General features: G+C 56.9%; 5 protein-coding genes across 5 annotated transcripts; 4 read left to right on the forward strand and 1 right to left on the reverse strand.

Annotated features, from left to right (window-relative positions):
• Positions 1-337: 337 nt before the first annotated feature.
• On the reverse strand, positions 338-2554 carry SPSK_08703 (catalase/peroxidase; the record flags this gene model as incomplete). The annotated part of the gene is made up of 1 exon (XM_016735291.1): positions 338-2554. One exon carries the CDS (start codon positions 2552-2554, stop codon positions 338-340), a length of 2217 nt encoding a protein of 738 aa, XP_016588650.1.
• Positions 2555-6908: 4354 nt separating this feature from the next.
• Positions 6909-8573, forward strand: SPSK_09036 (amidohydrolase family protein; the record flags this gene model as incomplete). The annotated part of the gene is made up of 1 exon (XM_016735617.1): positions 6909-8573. One exon carries the CDS (start codon positions 6909-6911, stop codon positions 8571-8573), a length of 1665 nt encoding a protein of 554 aa, XP_016588651.1.
• A 1041-nt stretch (positions 8574-9614) lies between these two features.
• Positions 9615-9923, forward strand: SPSK_10103 (uncharacterized protein; the record flags this gene model as incomplete). The annotated part of the gene is made up of 1 exon (XM_016736659.1): positions 9615-9923. One exon carries the CDS (start codon positions 9615-9617, stop codon positions 9921-9923), a length of 309 nt encoding a protein of 102 aa, XP_016588652.1.
• A 2067-nt stretch (positions 9924-11990) lies between these two features.
• Positions 11991-12671, forward strand: SPSK_09807 (uncharacterized protein; the record flags this gene model as incomplete). Its single annotated transcript, XM_016736377.1, has 2 exons — positions 11991-12030; positions 12103-12671. The coding sequence occupies 2 exons, from the start codon at positions 11991-11993 to the stop codon at positions 12669-12671; spliced, it is 609 nt and encodes a 202-aa protein (XP_016588653.1).
• Positions 12672-13345: 674 nt separating this feature from the next.
• On the forward strand, positions 13346-14802 carry SPSK_09192 (uncharacterized protein; the record flags this gene model as incomplete). Its single annotated transcript, XM_016735769.1, has 2 exons — positions 13346-13560; positions 13629-14802. 2 exons carry the CDS (start codon positions 13346-13348, stop codon positions 14800-14802), a joined length of 1389 nt encoding a protein of 462 aa, XP_016588654.1.
• Positions 14803-15079: the final 277 nt, after the last annotated feature.

The following is a 15079-nucleotide window of genomic DNA, read 5'->3' on the forward strand; positions in this document are numbered from 1 at the left end:
TGTTTTTCTGTGTTCGGTATTGTGGCCTTTGCCTACACAAACTCATTTGCCTCTGCCTCTGGTCTCTACCCGGCGTCTCCACGTCCTGTTTGATAACTTGCATCTACCGCAGTCCAGCATTCCACGCAATCTAGAAGTGGCCCATGGCGAAAAATAAATAGACGAGTGTCTGACAAGAAGCACATAGATGGGATGACAAAAAGGCATGGATAGATAAGGGCAAACGTTAAGGGACAACAAAGCGTTGCGTACGACAGGAGGAAGCAGGAAAAAAAGAAGACAGGGAAAGAATGCAATGGTGGTTGGGTTGGCTGGGCAAAGGAAGTGGTGTTGTCCTTCATACCTGAACGTCAAAACGGTCCGCGTTCACAACCTTGGTCCACGCAGCAATAAAGTCCTTCACGAACTTGGCGGCACCATCGGCGCTGGCGTACACCTCAGAGAGGGCGCGCAGCTCAGCCTGCGAGCCAAAGACCAGGTCGACACGCGAGGCGGTCCAGCGGTCCTTGCCCGTGGCGCGGTCGTAGCCAATGTAAGTCTCCGGGTGGTCGTCCGACGTCGCAGGCTTCCAGGCGGTGGCCATGTCCAGCAGGTTGACGAAGAAGTCGTTGCTGAGGACACCGGGTCTGTCGGTGAAGACACCGTTGCGGGAGCCGTCGTAGTTGACGTCGAGCACGCGCAGACCACCGACCAGGACGGTCAGCTCAGGCGGGGTCAGGCCCAGCAGCTGGGCGCGGTCGATCAGCAGCTCCTCGGTGCGCGCGCGCGGCGTGGACTTGCCGTAGTTGCGGAAGCCGTCGGCCTGGGGCTCGAGGAAAGCGGCCGACTCGATGTCGGTCTCCTCCGCAGTGGCGTCGCCACGGCCCGGAAGGAAGGGCGCGGTGACAGCGTGGCCGGTGAACTTGCTCGCAGCGGCCTCAATGGCAGCGGTGCCACCAAGAACGATGAGGTCGGCAATGGAGACCTGCTTGCCACCGGTAGCCGACTTGTTAAAGTCGGCCTGGATGGCCTCAAGGCCCTTGAGGACCTCGGCGAGCTGGGCCGGGTTGTTGACGGCCCAGTCGCGCTGGGGCTGCAGGCGGATGCGGGCACCGTTGGCACCACCACGCTTGTCAGAGCCACGGAAGGTCGAGGCCGAGGCCCAGGCAGTGGCGATCAGCTTGTTGGGGGCGATGCCGGAGCCCAGGATGGCCTTCTTGAGGGCGTCGACGTCAGAGGCGTCGATGATGGGGGTGGTGACGGCGGGGACGTTGTCCTGCCACAGGAGCTTCTCCTTGGGGACCTCGGGGCCAATGTAGAGCGCGGCCGGGCCCAGGTCGCGGTGCAGCAGCTTGAACCAGGCGCGCGCAAAGGCGTCGGCGAGCTGGTCGGGGTTCTCGAGGAAGCGGCGCGAGATCTTCTCGTAGGTCGGGTCGAAGCGCAGCGACAGATCGGTGGTGAGCATGCGCGGCTTGAGCTTCTTGGAGGGGTCATAGGCATCGGGGATGATGAGGTCGTCGGTCTTGGCAACCCACTGGTTGGCACCGCCGGGGCTCTTCTCCAGCTCCCACTCGTACTTGAACAGGTACTCCAGGAACTGGTTGCTCCACTGGGTCGGGGTCTTGGTCCAGGTGACCTCTAGGCCGGAGGTGATGGCGTGCGGGCCAACACCGGACTCGTGCGCGCCCTTCCAGCCGAAGCCCTGCGCCTCCAGGCCGGCGGCCTCGGGCTCAGGGCCCTGCTTGTCGCCGCCCGCGGCACCGTGGGTCTTGCCAAAGGTGTGGCCGCCGGCAATGAGGGCGACGGTCTCCTCGTCGTTCATGGCCATGCGACCAAAGGTGACGCGGATGTGCTCCGCGGCAGCAACGGGGTCGGGGTGGCCGTTGGGGCCCTCGGGGTTGACGTAGATCAGACCCATGTGAGCAGCGGCGACGGGGGTCTCGAGGCCCTCGGCGTGCGCCTTGGCGTTGGACTTGTCGGCGTCAGCGTAGCGGACCTCGTTGCCCAGCCAGGTGGTCTCACCGCCCCAGTAGGTGGCTTGGTCGGGCTCCCAGGTGTCGGCACGGCCGCCGGAGAAGCCAAAGGTCTTGAAGCCCATGGTCTCGAGGGCCACGTTGCCGGTCAGCAGCAGCAGATCGGCCCAGGAGATCTTCTGGCCGTACTTTTGCTTGACGGGCCACAGCAGACGGCGGGCCTTGTCGAGACTGACGTTGTCCGGCCAGCTGTTGAGCGGGGCAAAGCGCTGCTGGCCCTGGCCACCGCCGCCGCGGCCGTCAAAGGCACGGTAGGTGCCGGCGCTGTGCCAGGCCATGCGGATGAACAGACCACCGTAGTGACCAAAGTCGGCCGGCCACCAGGGCTGGGAGTTGGTCATGACGGCGGCAATGTCCTTCTTGAGCTGGAAGTAGTCGAGGCTCTCAAAGGCCTTGCGGTAGTCGGCATCGCGGTCGAGGGGGTTGGAGACCTGGTTCTGCTGGCGGAGGATGTTCAGGCGCAGCTGGCCGGGCCACCAGTCGGTGTTCTTGGTGCCGCCACCGGCGACATTGTGGGCGACGGGACACTTGCCTTCGGCCATGGTGGGCGCTGAGGAAGAGAAGAGCGCACGGGGGAGAGAAGAAGAAGAGGGAAGCTTGAAGAAAGGCCTAGAGGAAAGCCGGAGAGTTTGCAATGGATGCAGATGGAAGTTGGTGCGAGCTGAGAGACGCATCAACGCCGATTGGGGAGATGGGGAGAGAGGAGAGAGAGATGCGAGCAAAACAACAAGAAGAGGATCAGAAACGAGGGGGTGGGAAATGGGGGGGCGGCTTGAATATAAAAGAGGGAGGGGAGGCAAGGGTAGAAGAGAGAAATGTGTGTGTGTGAGAGAGAGAGAGAGAGAGGAGGCAAAGGCGGTATGCGCTCGAGACAAAGAGGGGAGCTGGGAAGACGGGAGCAACACAGGGCAGGTGGTTCGTCGGTACTCCTTCCTCTTTGGCTCGGTTTCGTGTGCTTCGCTCCTGCCTCTTGCTCACATTCTCTTCTGTACGTTTCGCCAGGTTCTTTCCTTCCTAGCTGGCCTCTTACACCACGCGCCCCGCCCACGTCGGAGCTAACACAAGCTCGACTCTTTGCGGCCTATTTCGCCTCTTGTTCCTTTTCCCTATTTCCCTCTTTTCCCTATCTGGGAAGCGCGTGTCGCCTGGCCCCGTGCTCTCGTGTTGAGCACAGTGCGCAACATCGTCGGAGGGACCCGGACGGACCAAGTTACCCCGCACTTTGTATGGTCTCAGACGCCCTTTTGTGCCAGGGCAGTTGCGAGCAGACGTGCCGGGAAAGCGCGACGAAACAAGAAGGAACCAGGCGAGCCAGGGCACACCTCAGGGAGTCAGGTCAGAGACAAAATCGGGACCAATGGCGGTGCAATTGGCAGGAGCGGCCAAGCATCCGTGGGTTGATCTCCAGGTTGGTACGGGGCCGATACAGGACCAGCACCCACGGTCACGTATTAATGCGGCGAAGCTCATTGGCGGGGTAGATGAGAGAGAAAATCAATTTGGGAAGTTGCGACGAGGGGCTCTCGGGGCTTCTGAACTTTTTGCACCAGACTAAGGCGAGATGACGACCACTTCGCCCTGTCGGTGATCCGACGATATCGACAATGCCAACGGTATCGACATAGATTTCCAGGAGTAAATCCACGAGCTACACGAGCTTCCCTCGCGTCCCTCGCCGCCCCCCACCCAACCGTACTAACGCCCACACCGCAGCAACCTTGTTGGCTACTTGGCCGCTGACGAGCTTAGAAATCGAGCTTGCGTAAAATCACGAGAAAGGGTGAGAAAGTCCCAAGGGGAAAAAGGGACAGGAAAAAGACACGGGGGCGAGGACACGGCCAAGATTGTTCAATCCCACTGGGGTCGCCCGTTCACACACCGGCTCTCCACGCTTCTCGCCTACCGTGCATGCTCAGACTGGGTATGACATTTGAGTACGAATGTACGTTTTTCCTTTCCCCCACCACCCCAGTTCACGCCGCCGGGGTCGGGCACAGAAAGAACAGCACCAAATCGACCTCTTCCACGTTCATTGATTGTTCGGGACGATTGTTCCCTGCCCGGGAAGAGAGGTGGGCCGCTCGGAATGGTCCCATTTGCAGCCATTTTACAAGCAAGCGATTGGCTGATTGGTAGGGTGGCGCGATCGCAGCTCGAAGTGGAGTGCTCAAGCCGTTGGAAATGGAGAGACGACGTCCTGCTGCCTGTGAAGACGGAGGTTGGGAGACGACTAGTAGGTAATTCGTAGGGCCAGTTGGCTTCAGATGGCACGAATGTGGAGGTGGAGGGAAAACGACCGCTTCGGATTGGACATGGGTTGCCAAGCGCCGTTTTTCACACCTGCACTGCATCGGCACCGACCCAGAGCTCCCGCCACGAGGGAACCGAAGTCCGACGGAAATCGGGAAATGGGCCAGCGAGAGACTACAAAAAGGGGCGGCAGAAACAGCAGAAACAGCAGAAATCGCAGGCCAAGAAGGAGTGCAACGCAAGCTGCATGCAACGGCGTCAGAGCTAACGGGCTCGACAGGTTACAGACACAAATACTCGAGCATGCGCCCATCACAAGTGCACTCTCTTTACGCAACCACAAAACTCTCGCGCACTGTGGCCGTTAGAGGACCCTGTTGGTGGTTGTTGGATTCCAACCGACCGGATGTCTCGCTTTCAATTTCGGCTTCTCTGGCAGCCTGTGTTTTAGACCTTGGCCTCCCTCCTTCGTCGCCGTGGATTCCATGGAAGAGTATTGGATAAGTACGAGGAGCGTAATTCCATCGTACTGAACAGGAAATGTATGAGTTCGAACAGTTGCCGACTCTGTATCGGCTCAACCTGCGTCATTGGCCGCCGACAACAGTAATTATGGAGATAAGTTGGATGCGAGCCGTTGACCAAAATAGTTAGCAGAGCAAAAAGGTTAAAAGAGACGATGGCAGGATGGGTACAGGCTGGCGAATTGCCCCAAAGAGGTAAAAGGGAAGTGGGCACAATGGCCCGTCTTTTATCCTAAACAAGCAAAACCGTCCATAGCGGCATCTGATTGAAGAGGCTGTGGAGAGTTCATGATACGTGCTCGAAAAGGAGACAAAAAAAGACAAAGAAAAACACCCCACAAAGCGCTTTGTTCTGGATCTCCAATAATGGCTGTTGCTTACTGATGCCTGAATTGACAGTGACAGCTGCCAGGCACCATGTCAGGAACGGCGGTTTAGATCTTAACACAGTGCTAGGTGAATGGCGCGACTATGCACGATTTATCGACGGGGCCGTTCGTGTAAGTTTGGTGCTAGAGTTTGAGAGAATCTGTAATGGCGATAACTACCGAAAAAGGGACCAATTTGTTTTGGTGAAGCAACAGAAGGTATAAAGACGCACTCGTGCCTCTCGTTAACACCCTTTGAACCTCCAAGTACCATCTGCTCGATATCTCCGACCCGTTCTCTAGTCGACCCAGCTGTGCGACGGTGTCCAACTTCATGTCCAACTTCATGCCTGACTCCTGGTTGACCCCCGGTCGACATCCCGATCGGCACTGCAATATGCGGAAAGTACAGTGCCCAGTTCGGGACGTCAAAGACTGCGTCCGGAACATGTGCTAGTCCGACCAACGAAACACGGCCGGCACGCCACGAGGAACAGGATGAGGCGGATGTGTGCTATTATCATACCAAACCCAGCCAAGGTTTGGGTAGTAACTATGACTCTGTGCTCGCCGCGATATCGACCTCGGCATAGAGAAACGGTGCCAAATCTAGGAAGACGCACACTGGACCAACCCCGATGCCAGAGATGCACCTGGACCATCTCCGTGTGTCCATGGAACGGGCGTCCCGGCCACCAAAAGATGCCATGAAAGACTAAGACTTGATGGAGATGAGCGTGGCGGGCGCGCACCGAGGATACAGATGGCGGCAGGGTGCGCTCTTCGTCGCCATGTTTCTTCCCTGCTCCTTTCCCGAACACGTGTAAGATACCCCGGGTTTAGTCTTTGCTTTTTAGATGGTACGGAGCAACGCCTATGATAGACGTGCCGTCGGCAGTCTTGAACATCGAGATATGCTGTTGGTTTTGCTGGCTTGTTTACGCAGCCTCGTAAGGTTGGGTTTTCAGGCGTTCATTCTTCTGCGAATCGAACGACGAAGGGACCACCAGATATGACGTGAAACTGAAATATAGTTTATATTCGCCGCATTGCACGATGTGCAGTCCCTGCGTCCGTTTCAAGTTCCAACAGCCGACTACCGGAATGGTTAGGTCAACTCACGATTGCTGGCACGCTGCGGAGAAGGAGCGATAGCTAAGCGGGCGGCTGGACTCTGCTTGCTATCAGATTGTTTTAGTCGAATCCCTGGCCGATTGAGGCGCTGCATCTTCTGTTCGCCCCTCCATTTCCTTTCCCTTATGCCGCCAATGGCCGCGATTGCAGTGCTGTGGCAATAATGTCCCTGCAGCAAGTCTGCGTCAGCTTGCTACCAGTGAACCCCCAATGTGCTGTATTTGTGCCGATACCCCAGCGGCAAGCTATCAGTTGTGCGGAGTCGTCCGCGTGTTAGTCCTCTCTGGGAAGGTCGATAGCTTAATGCGGTGGGTTTTGGCGATTTGGCGATTTTGGCGATTTTGGCGCGGTTGACTTCTCTCTTTTGGCGTCGTAGGGTAAGACGTTGGCGGGGGAAGGAGCGACATCGCAAGTGCCACATCGGCATAAAACACCGATTGCGTCGCTCTTTCTGTTTTTAGAATCTCAGAAGACGAGGAAGCTACACGATTGCCGCGGCTTACTCGAGGCAGGAGCATTTTCGAGACCTCACATCCTCTAGCATCCTCTCGCAACCACTCCGACGTCGACAACCCCATCTCCGCCCGTCCCACCTGCTACCGCTACCTTTCCATGCCACAATGGCTACAGTCTTTGTCAACGGCAAGGTCTTCCAGTCGGGCGCCGGCCCCAACGACGATGCCGTCTTCCACAGTGCCATGGTTGTTCAGGACGGTGTGGTGCAACATGTCGGCAGCGAGGCCGACTCGGCCGTCCAGGAGGCCAGGGCTGGCGGCTCCGCAACGGTGCACGACCTCGGCGGACGTACTGTGCTTCCCGGCTTCGTCGACGGCCATGTCCACCTTCTCGCGCTCGGCTACTCTCTCAACAAGGTGCCGCTCGAGGGCTGCCACAACCTTGAGGACATCCGCACGCTCATCAAGGACTACGCCGTGGCAAACCCCAATGTCCCGCGCATCTTGTGCCGCAACTGGATGTTCTCCATGACGCCCGGCGAGGTGACGGCGGACATGATTGACGACCTGGACCCGCGGCCCATCTATATTGAGAGCAAGGACCTGCACGCGACGTGGTGCAACACGGCGGCGCTCAAGGACCTGGGCATCTACGACGACTTGGACAAGCTGATCAAGGGCGGCACGATCCACCGCCACGTCGACACTAAGCGGCCCTCGGGCTTGCTGAGTGAGGCGGCCGTCTTTGATCTGGTGTGGCCATACCTGTCCAATGTGGCCACGCTGCAGGAGCGCATCGATGCGGTCGCGTCCGCCGTCGACGTCTACTCGGCGCAGGGCTACACGGGCGTCGTGGACATGGCCCTGCAAGAAGAGTCGCTCGAGGCCATGATCCACTATGTGGCCACACGGCCCGACCAGCGCCCGCCGATCCGCATCGCAGCCTACTGGCTCATCAAGCCGCGGGACTCCGAGGCGGAGCACCTGGCGCAGGTCGACCGCGCCATTGCACTCGCCAAGATCCACAACGGCGCCGCCGGCCGCAACGGCGAGACGCTGCCGTCGCTGCGCGTCGTCGGCATCAAGGTCGTGTGCGACGGCATCGTCGATGCCTGCACAGCGGCACTGACCGAGCCCTACGGCGACTCTGCGCGCACGGCCGCGGACCCCATCTGGTCGCCCGAGATGGTGGCGCCCGTCGTGGAGCGTGCCACGGCGGGCGGCCTGCAGGTGGCCCTGCACGCGATTGGCGACAAGGCGATTGCCATGGCGGTCGACACCATTGCCCAGTTCGCCGGCCAGAAGACGCTGCGCCCGCGCATCGAGCACCTAGAGCTTGCCTCGCACGCGGACGCCGTCCGCCTCGGCGCGCTCGGCATCACCGCCAGTGTCCAGCCGGTGCACGCCGACCCGGCCATCCTGCGCGCGTGGCCGCGCCTGCTTGGCGAGCACCGCTGCGGCCGCGCGTTTGCCTATCGCGCGTTCCAGGACGCGGGCGCGCCGCTGGCGATTGGTACGGACGCGCCTACGGCGCCGCGTGAGCCGCTGGCCAATGCATACATTGCGACGACGCGGCGGTCGGCCCGGGAGCCGGATGCCGCCGACCTGGGCGCGGTCAACCCGCACTTTGCGCTGACGTTGTGCCAGGCGGTGACGGCGGCGACGCGCGGTGCGGCCTACTCTGTGTTTGCGGACGGCGAGACGGGCTCGCTCGCACCGGGCAAGACGGCCGACTTTGCCGTGGTGGACATGGCCTGGGACGCGTCCAAACTGTTGGGCGCGGTGATTGAGGAGACATGGTACGGTGGCAAGCAGGTGTATAAGAAGTGAGCGGCACGAGGCAGAGCCTCAAGGGAAAAAAAACATCAAAACCATCAAAAACCCAACCCATCAGAGATCCGCCTTTCCACCAGCGGACCGTCTTTACACCAGTAGACGACGGCGTATCACGCTATGTGAGCGGCTGTCTGTTGGCTCAGGGGTAGACACGAGAAAAAGAGTGGGGTGAAAAACAAAAAGAAAGAACACGAACAAACACAAAAGTAAACGGCCAGTGATTGGAAGTTGGCAGCGGCGTCCAGTTGAACAAAGTTGTACAAAACAATGTCACAGGCTTTTGTATTTTTAATATTTTGAAATTTACGAATTACGGCATACATTGTCAAGACATCCACTAAAGTGGACCGGATGGAGAAACGCAATACTTTAATCTGTTGTCTTGTAGTCAACACGCTCACGCTGGTTCAATTTACAAATTTCTTGATTTGCCAATCTGGCAGTACCGTGATTTGCCCGTTTTAGGATTTTCTAGCGGCCCTGGGAATGCGCATGCCAGCCCTTTTGCCTTTTGTCTCCGATGGTGTCTCGACCTTTCCAGCTTTCGTCTCTTCATTTGTGTCGCCTTGTCTTGCCATCCCAAGCACGCTCAGGCGGCACGGCAAAAGGGAGCCGTTGGGCGGCGTCTGGTGCAGTGGCCATAGTTTCATTACTGACGTCATTGTTCATTGCACGACAGCCGCGTCTCCACCAACAGATGCTCCGGGCCACGGGGGCCCTCAGGCCTGTAAAGGGCCTGAGGGCCCTTTACAACATAACATGCCTGGGCATAGGCATGTTAAATTCATTTTATTTTGTCATCCCTCGAGCCCCTCCGCTCCCCTCCTCCTCGTTCGTACAGAATAGATGCGAGTACAAAGACATGTCGTAAAGGCTGAAAGATCCTTGCAGCGCCCGCGGAGCCGGGACAATCTCCAGAAGGAGCATGGATCGACGGCAAGACATTTGCAGCATCGTCGACGTCAGCACCCGCGATGAAAATCGCAATGTGCAATATGGCAACACTGTTCAGCCCACCTAGTTGCCTTCTGAAAAATGCCCGCCGGACCGTCACTGCGTTTCGTCACGGTGAAGAAGTCTATCGCGACATTGCCAGGCAGTTCCCTGAGAAGGGCTGAAGGCGATGCCATGATGCACGTCGCACAGCGTGTTGACTCAATACGATGTCAGTCGAGGCAAACAGACAGCCAGCAAAACGGTGCACGGCATATGTGGCTCAGGAAAAGAGTAAAATCAAACCGAGACGAAGCCCCAGGCACGCATCTTGGCCTGGAGGGCGCTGAGACGTTGCAGGGTCCCCACGCCAGCGTCAACCTTATCTCGGGGTTCTCCTCTCGCTCATGATCATGGCGACCGTTCGCTCGGGCATTTTGAGGACAGGCACTCGATGAGCACGCAAATGCCGAGGGCCCAGCGTGCGGAGAGATGCCGGGCACGCTGTAATTACGCCGTGTCGACGCTGTAGCATAGTATTGTACAGGGCACCAAAAGCATTTCTCAGCATGTTCCAGGGAGTACCAGTGCGTTGTGCTGATGGTTGACACCCTGACCAATAAGATGCTCCAACTAAGTTGCCCCTGTAACTTGGTCCCTGCGGAAAGTCAGACGTCTGCAGGTCGCTCAATGTCGCCAAGTTGCAGAGCTGGGCTCACTGGGCTCAGTTTGCCATAATTTTCAACGGACACAGACCCATAAAAAATTAGGAACATACCCACCCTAGCCACCGTCCCACCACAGCCCACCACAGCCCACAACACCCGCATAAAAAACTGGGCAATGACGCTGCCATCCAAGATTCGATGCAGACTACGTCATTTCTTCCCTTCGCTTTCTATTCCCTCGTTTTCCCTTTTTTTTCTCTTTCGTCCTCCGTGTTTTACCAAGCTCGCTAGGGGCAGTGACGGCACCAGAATCGAATGTTGATTCCCTCCCCCCCCCCCTTCGAAAGACCCCTCACAAATTGAAAATTCAATGCCTCCTGAGACCAACGGCTCTCGTATTTTCTCATCTTCGGCGGTGTCATTGCCTGGCCCGTTCCATGTCTGTTGTCTTCTCCAAGTCATTATGACATACGTCGTTTCTTCCGCGGAGTCTTGTTACTTTTGGTCCTGTCATCTCGCGCTTTCCAATTTGTCAGTGGGCCCCCTTCCCATCGGTTTAGTATATCCAACTTTTGGCTTGCAAACCGGGAACGTGTCGCTTGGCTAGTTTCCGTCTTTCGAGGGAAACCGAAGGGGGGGAATGAGGACACAAAGAACGAGAGGAAGACATGACATTGTAATCTTGCGGATCCCCTTGCTCTTTCCCATTTTTGTCGTTTCTTGCCCTTCTCGGCCGTGCTTGCCTTCCATTTTCTTCCTCGTAATACCGCGCTCCTGCCTTGTTCCTGGCGCTGACTGCTTCGTGAGAAACAGGCCGTCTGGTAGTGTTTTCGCTTGCCTAATCCGTCCGCCATTTCGTCAGCCTCCTACAGGGCGCCTTAGTACAGTTTTTTGCTTTTTACCCCGCTATAACTCCCCCAAAGGCCCTGTAACTTACCTCGCTTGGCTCTTCGCTCTGTTCTTGGGATTTCTTTTTTTCTCTGCATCTCTCAATTTTTCTCATTTTCTCTCCCCCCCCAATCCCACTCTTCTGCCGTCATGGTTTGCCCTTTCTCACATCCTTGATCCCCAGACAAATTACGCCATATCTCTCCCTCTCATCATCCAAATCAAGAATCTCAAGAATCTCAAGAATCTGGAACGCATCTCAAAGACAGCCGTTCCAAGGCGTCACACTAAAAGTGCGCCTCCCGCGTCTGCTACCTGTCGCGCCTTCCCCCGTTCGCTTCTGTCCAGCGAGCCTTATTAATCCCCTTAGTTCCTGCGCCGTTTCCTTTCCAAGACTTTTCCCTCTGTCCTCTCCTGTTCCTCTCCTATTCCTCCTCTGTTATCTTCGCTTTGCTCGACATCTCCGTCTCTTCTTTGTCTTCACCTGCAATCCACACCTCGCCTCTCTTGACGTCCTCTCTACGACCGCCAGTAGTCATCCACCACGATCGTGAAATTTTCTTCGTCCTACGCACCTTGCAGCGCCCGCCTCTGGCCCTAGATTCCATCCCCCGCCTCATTCAGCGCCTTCCGTAGCTTTCCAGCCAACACTTCATTGCTCGTCACAGCATCGTCAGCGTCAGCGCCTGTTCTCTTTCCCGCCCAAGTGATGTGTGCTAGAACACAGCGACACGTCTCGTCTTGACTCATTCTCCATCAGCCGTAGGGGTAGGTCGCAAACTCGAGCAGTGCTACGTACTTTTTTGCATCGACGTCGACATTGGCTGACCCTTATTTGTGTCTTTTTCCCAGCTTCGCTCTCACTTCTTCTTTTGACCCTCTGCCTCCTCTACCAATTATCTAGACCACTAAACCCGTCGAAATGTCGACAATACAACAACTCAAAAACTTCATCCGCCATGGTGAGCAACTGCCGTTTCCTCTGCTGTGATCGATCTCGTCCGTGATCGTCTAACCGCCTCCACCCGTCACAGGCAAGCAAGCCCGCGTTGTGGACGAAACGACGGCGCGTAAAGAGCCCTCGTCGCGGAATTCACCACCCCAGCAGCTGAGCCCGACCTTGGCCACGACAACCCAGCAACCCACAACCCACCACGCCGTCTCCGACCCAGGCCGCACCACACGCACCGTCCCCGCTGCCGTGCTCGACGAGGAGCCAGAGATGGCTCCCATCACCAAGACCAAGAGCCGGCGCGTTGCTGATGACGAGATCGCCAAGCTTGTCGCCGAGGAGCGCGAGGGCCGCAGCAGGTTTCCCCGGTATCCCGGCCTTGAGCGCTGGGAGCTCATCGAGAAGATGGGCGACGGTGCCTTCAGCAACGTCTACCGCGCACGCGACCGCACCGGCGCCTACCCCGATGACGTCGCCATCAAAGTCGTTCGCAAGTACGAGATGAATGCCACACAGGTTCGTGCATTTTTCGATTGTTCCGTTGCGTTTTCGTTTTCGTTTCTGTTTTGGTTTTTCGTTTCTCTCGCCCGAGCAAGTTGTGCTCGAGGATCCCGCATATGCGTCCCATGCATATGTTTGGCTGCGTCGTAGCAACGAGCCAACGCAAAGGGGACAAAAAACAGGCAAAAGACAAACAAAAAAACGTGTTAGCATGCGTTTTTTTAATCTCGAGACTTTTGCGGGTGCTTTGATTTTTGCTGTTCGCTTCGCGTTGTTTTTGTTTTTGTATTCTTGCTTTTTTTTTTGTCTTTATTTTTTCATTTCTCCGCCTCGGATTGTTCGCCAATGCCAATTTTCGCCAACATAGGGAGACAAACACATCCATCCGAAATTCAAGCCGAAAGTGCCCAAGGCTGCAGAGGTAGGAACTCCCATTTACTTTTCCTTTGTATTGTTTTCTCCGCCATGATGGTTCTTGACTTCTCAACGTCTATTCTCTTTCCTCCTCCTTTCTCGTTTATATTCTCCCCTGTACCGCTTCCTCATCACGTTTGTATTCCTCCGCATGTCTCGATGTCTTCATTGCCTGTCTTTTGCCTATCCTCTTCTTCCCTTCAACTCCTATCTTTCCTTCCCTTGATCCTTCCTCCTCTTCTCTTTGTCCCTTCGTTTCCCACCAGTCTTTCCTTTCTGCGGTGTCCGAGTGAATTCCCACTCCGTTTCCCTACGAATACTTTACTTTCATCTCGTATGGCTTTCACCACTTCTTGCCTCATATTCTAACCCGCAACTAGCGCGCAAATATCCTCAAAGAGGTGACCATTATGCGCAAACTCGACCATCCCAACATCGTCCGCCTTCTTGAGTTCTCTGAAGCCAAGCAGTACTACTACATTGTGCTCGAACTGGCCCCTGGTGGCGAGCTTTTCCACCAGATCGTAAAGCTCACCTACTTCAGCGAGGAGCTGTCTCGCCACGTCATTGTCCAGGTTGCCAAGGCCCTGGAATACCTGCATGAAGAGCAGGGTGTTGTCCATCGGTACGCTCCTTTCGCTCGATTCGTATATCTTCCTAAATGCGAGGACCAGCAGCTAACTCCCAGTTCAGCGATATCAAACCCGAGAACATCCTCTTTTACCCAGTACCCTTTGTCCCCGCCAAGCATCCTAAGCCGAGGCAGGCGGGCGACGAGGACAAGGTCGACGAGGGTGAATTCGTTCCTGGCCAGGGCGCGGGCGGCATTGGCCAGATCAAGATTGCCGATTTCGGCCTCTCAAAAGTCATTTGGGAGACGAACACCACAACACCTTGCGGCACCGTTGGATACACGGCCCCGGAAATTGTCAAGGATGAGATGTACTCCAAGTCCGTTGACATGTGGGCCCTCGGCTGCGTCCTCTACACCCTGTTGTGCGGCTTCCCACCCTTCTACGACGAGAGCATCGAAGTTCTTACGGAGAAAGTGGCCAAGGGCCAGTTCACGTTTTTGTCACCTTGGTGGGATGACATTTCCAAGTCTGCACAGGACCTGATCAGCCACCTCCTCGACGTCAACCCGGAACGCCGCTACACCATCGTGGAGTTCATGAAACACCCTTGGATTCGCGGCTCTGGTCCGACGCCCCGCGACGAGAAGGCCATCGGTGCGGACGGTACTGCGGCCAAGGCCTTCGACATGTCCCGGATTGTCGACGGCGATCGCCGCGGCGATTTCCGCTCCCCTGGTGCCGTCAACCTGCGCGAGGTCTTTGATGTCGGGTATGCTGTCCACCGCCAAGAGGAGGAGGACAAGCGCCGCAAGAACATTGGCGCCCGCACCCCCGGTGTTGCGCGCATGGTGGAGCTGACCGAGGCCGACGAGGAGTCATCGTCCGCGGCGTCCACTGCAAACCTGTCCAACTCGTCTGGCTCTACCAAGGAGGGCAGCAGCGGTGGCAACAGCGGTATCAGTGACCAAAACTACGCCCACTACAGCAGCAAGATGGCGGCGGCGCACGCCAACAACGGCAACGCCGGCACCCAGGACCTCGAACATGGTATGCGCAATGCGAACATTGGCGGCGACCAACCCGAACAGAGGCGCGGCCGCGATCGGGAACGTCAGCAGCCGGCGGCTGCCACAAACGAGCGCGGCTACGGCCAGCACTCGGCCACCGTGGCCGCCGCCGCCCGCCAGCAAGTGCGCGACCACAACCGGCAAAAGGGCGCTTTCGAACTGAACCTTGACGGCGCGACACTGCTCGGCCGCCGCGGCGCGAAGCCGGCTGCCCCCGTTGCATAGGACGGTTCCACCGGTGCATGACTTTTGTTTTGCGATTTTGGGTTCTCTTTTCGGCACTACATGATATGGCTTTGCTTTACGCTTTGTTTTCTTCTTTTGCCTCTTTTTTATTCCCTCGTATTTATATTTCTCTTCTTTGGCGGACATAGGGTATGAACTGTTGTCTGTTCACGGTATTACCATTTCTTTCTTTCGTTTCTTATTGATTTTGTCACTTGCATTGGCATAGCAGCGTTTAGGGCGTTATGATATGTGCCTCTTGATTTTTGCACCAGTC

Source organism: Sporothrix schenckii, assembly GCF_000961545.1.
Source record: "Sporothrix schenckii 1099-18 chromosome Unknown Cont44, whole genome shotgun sequence".
NCBI classification, from domain to species: Eukaryota; Fungi; Ascomycota; class Sordariomycetes; order Ophiostomatales; family Ophiostomataceae; genus Sporothrix; species Sporothrix schenckii.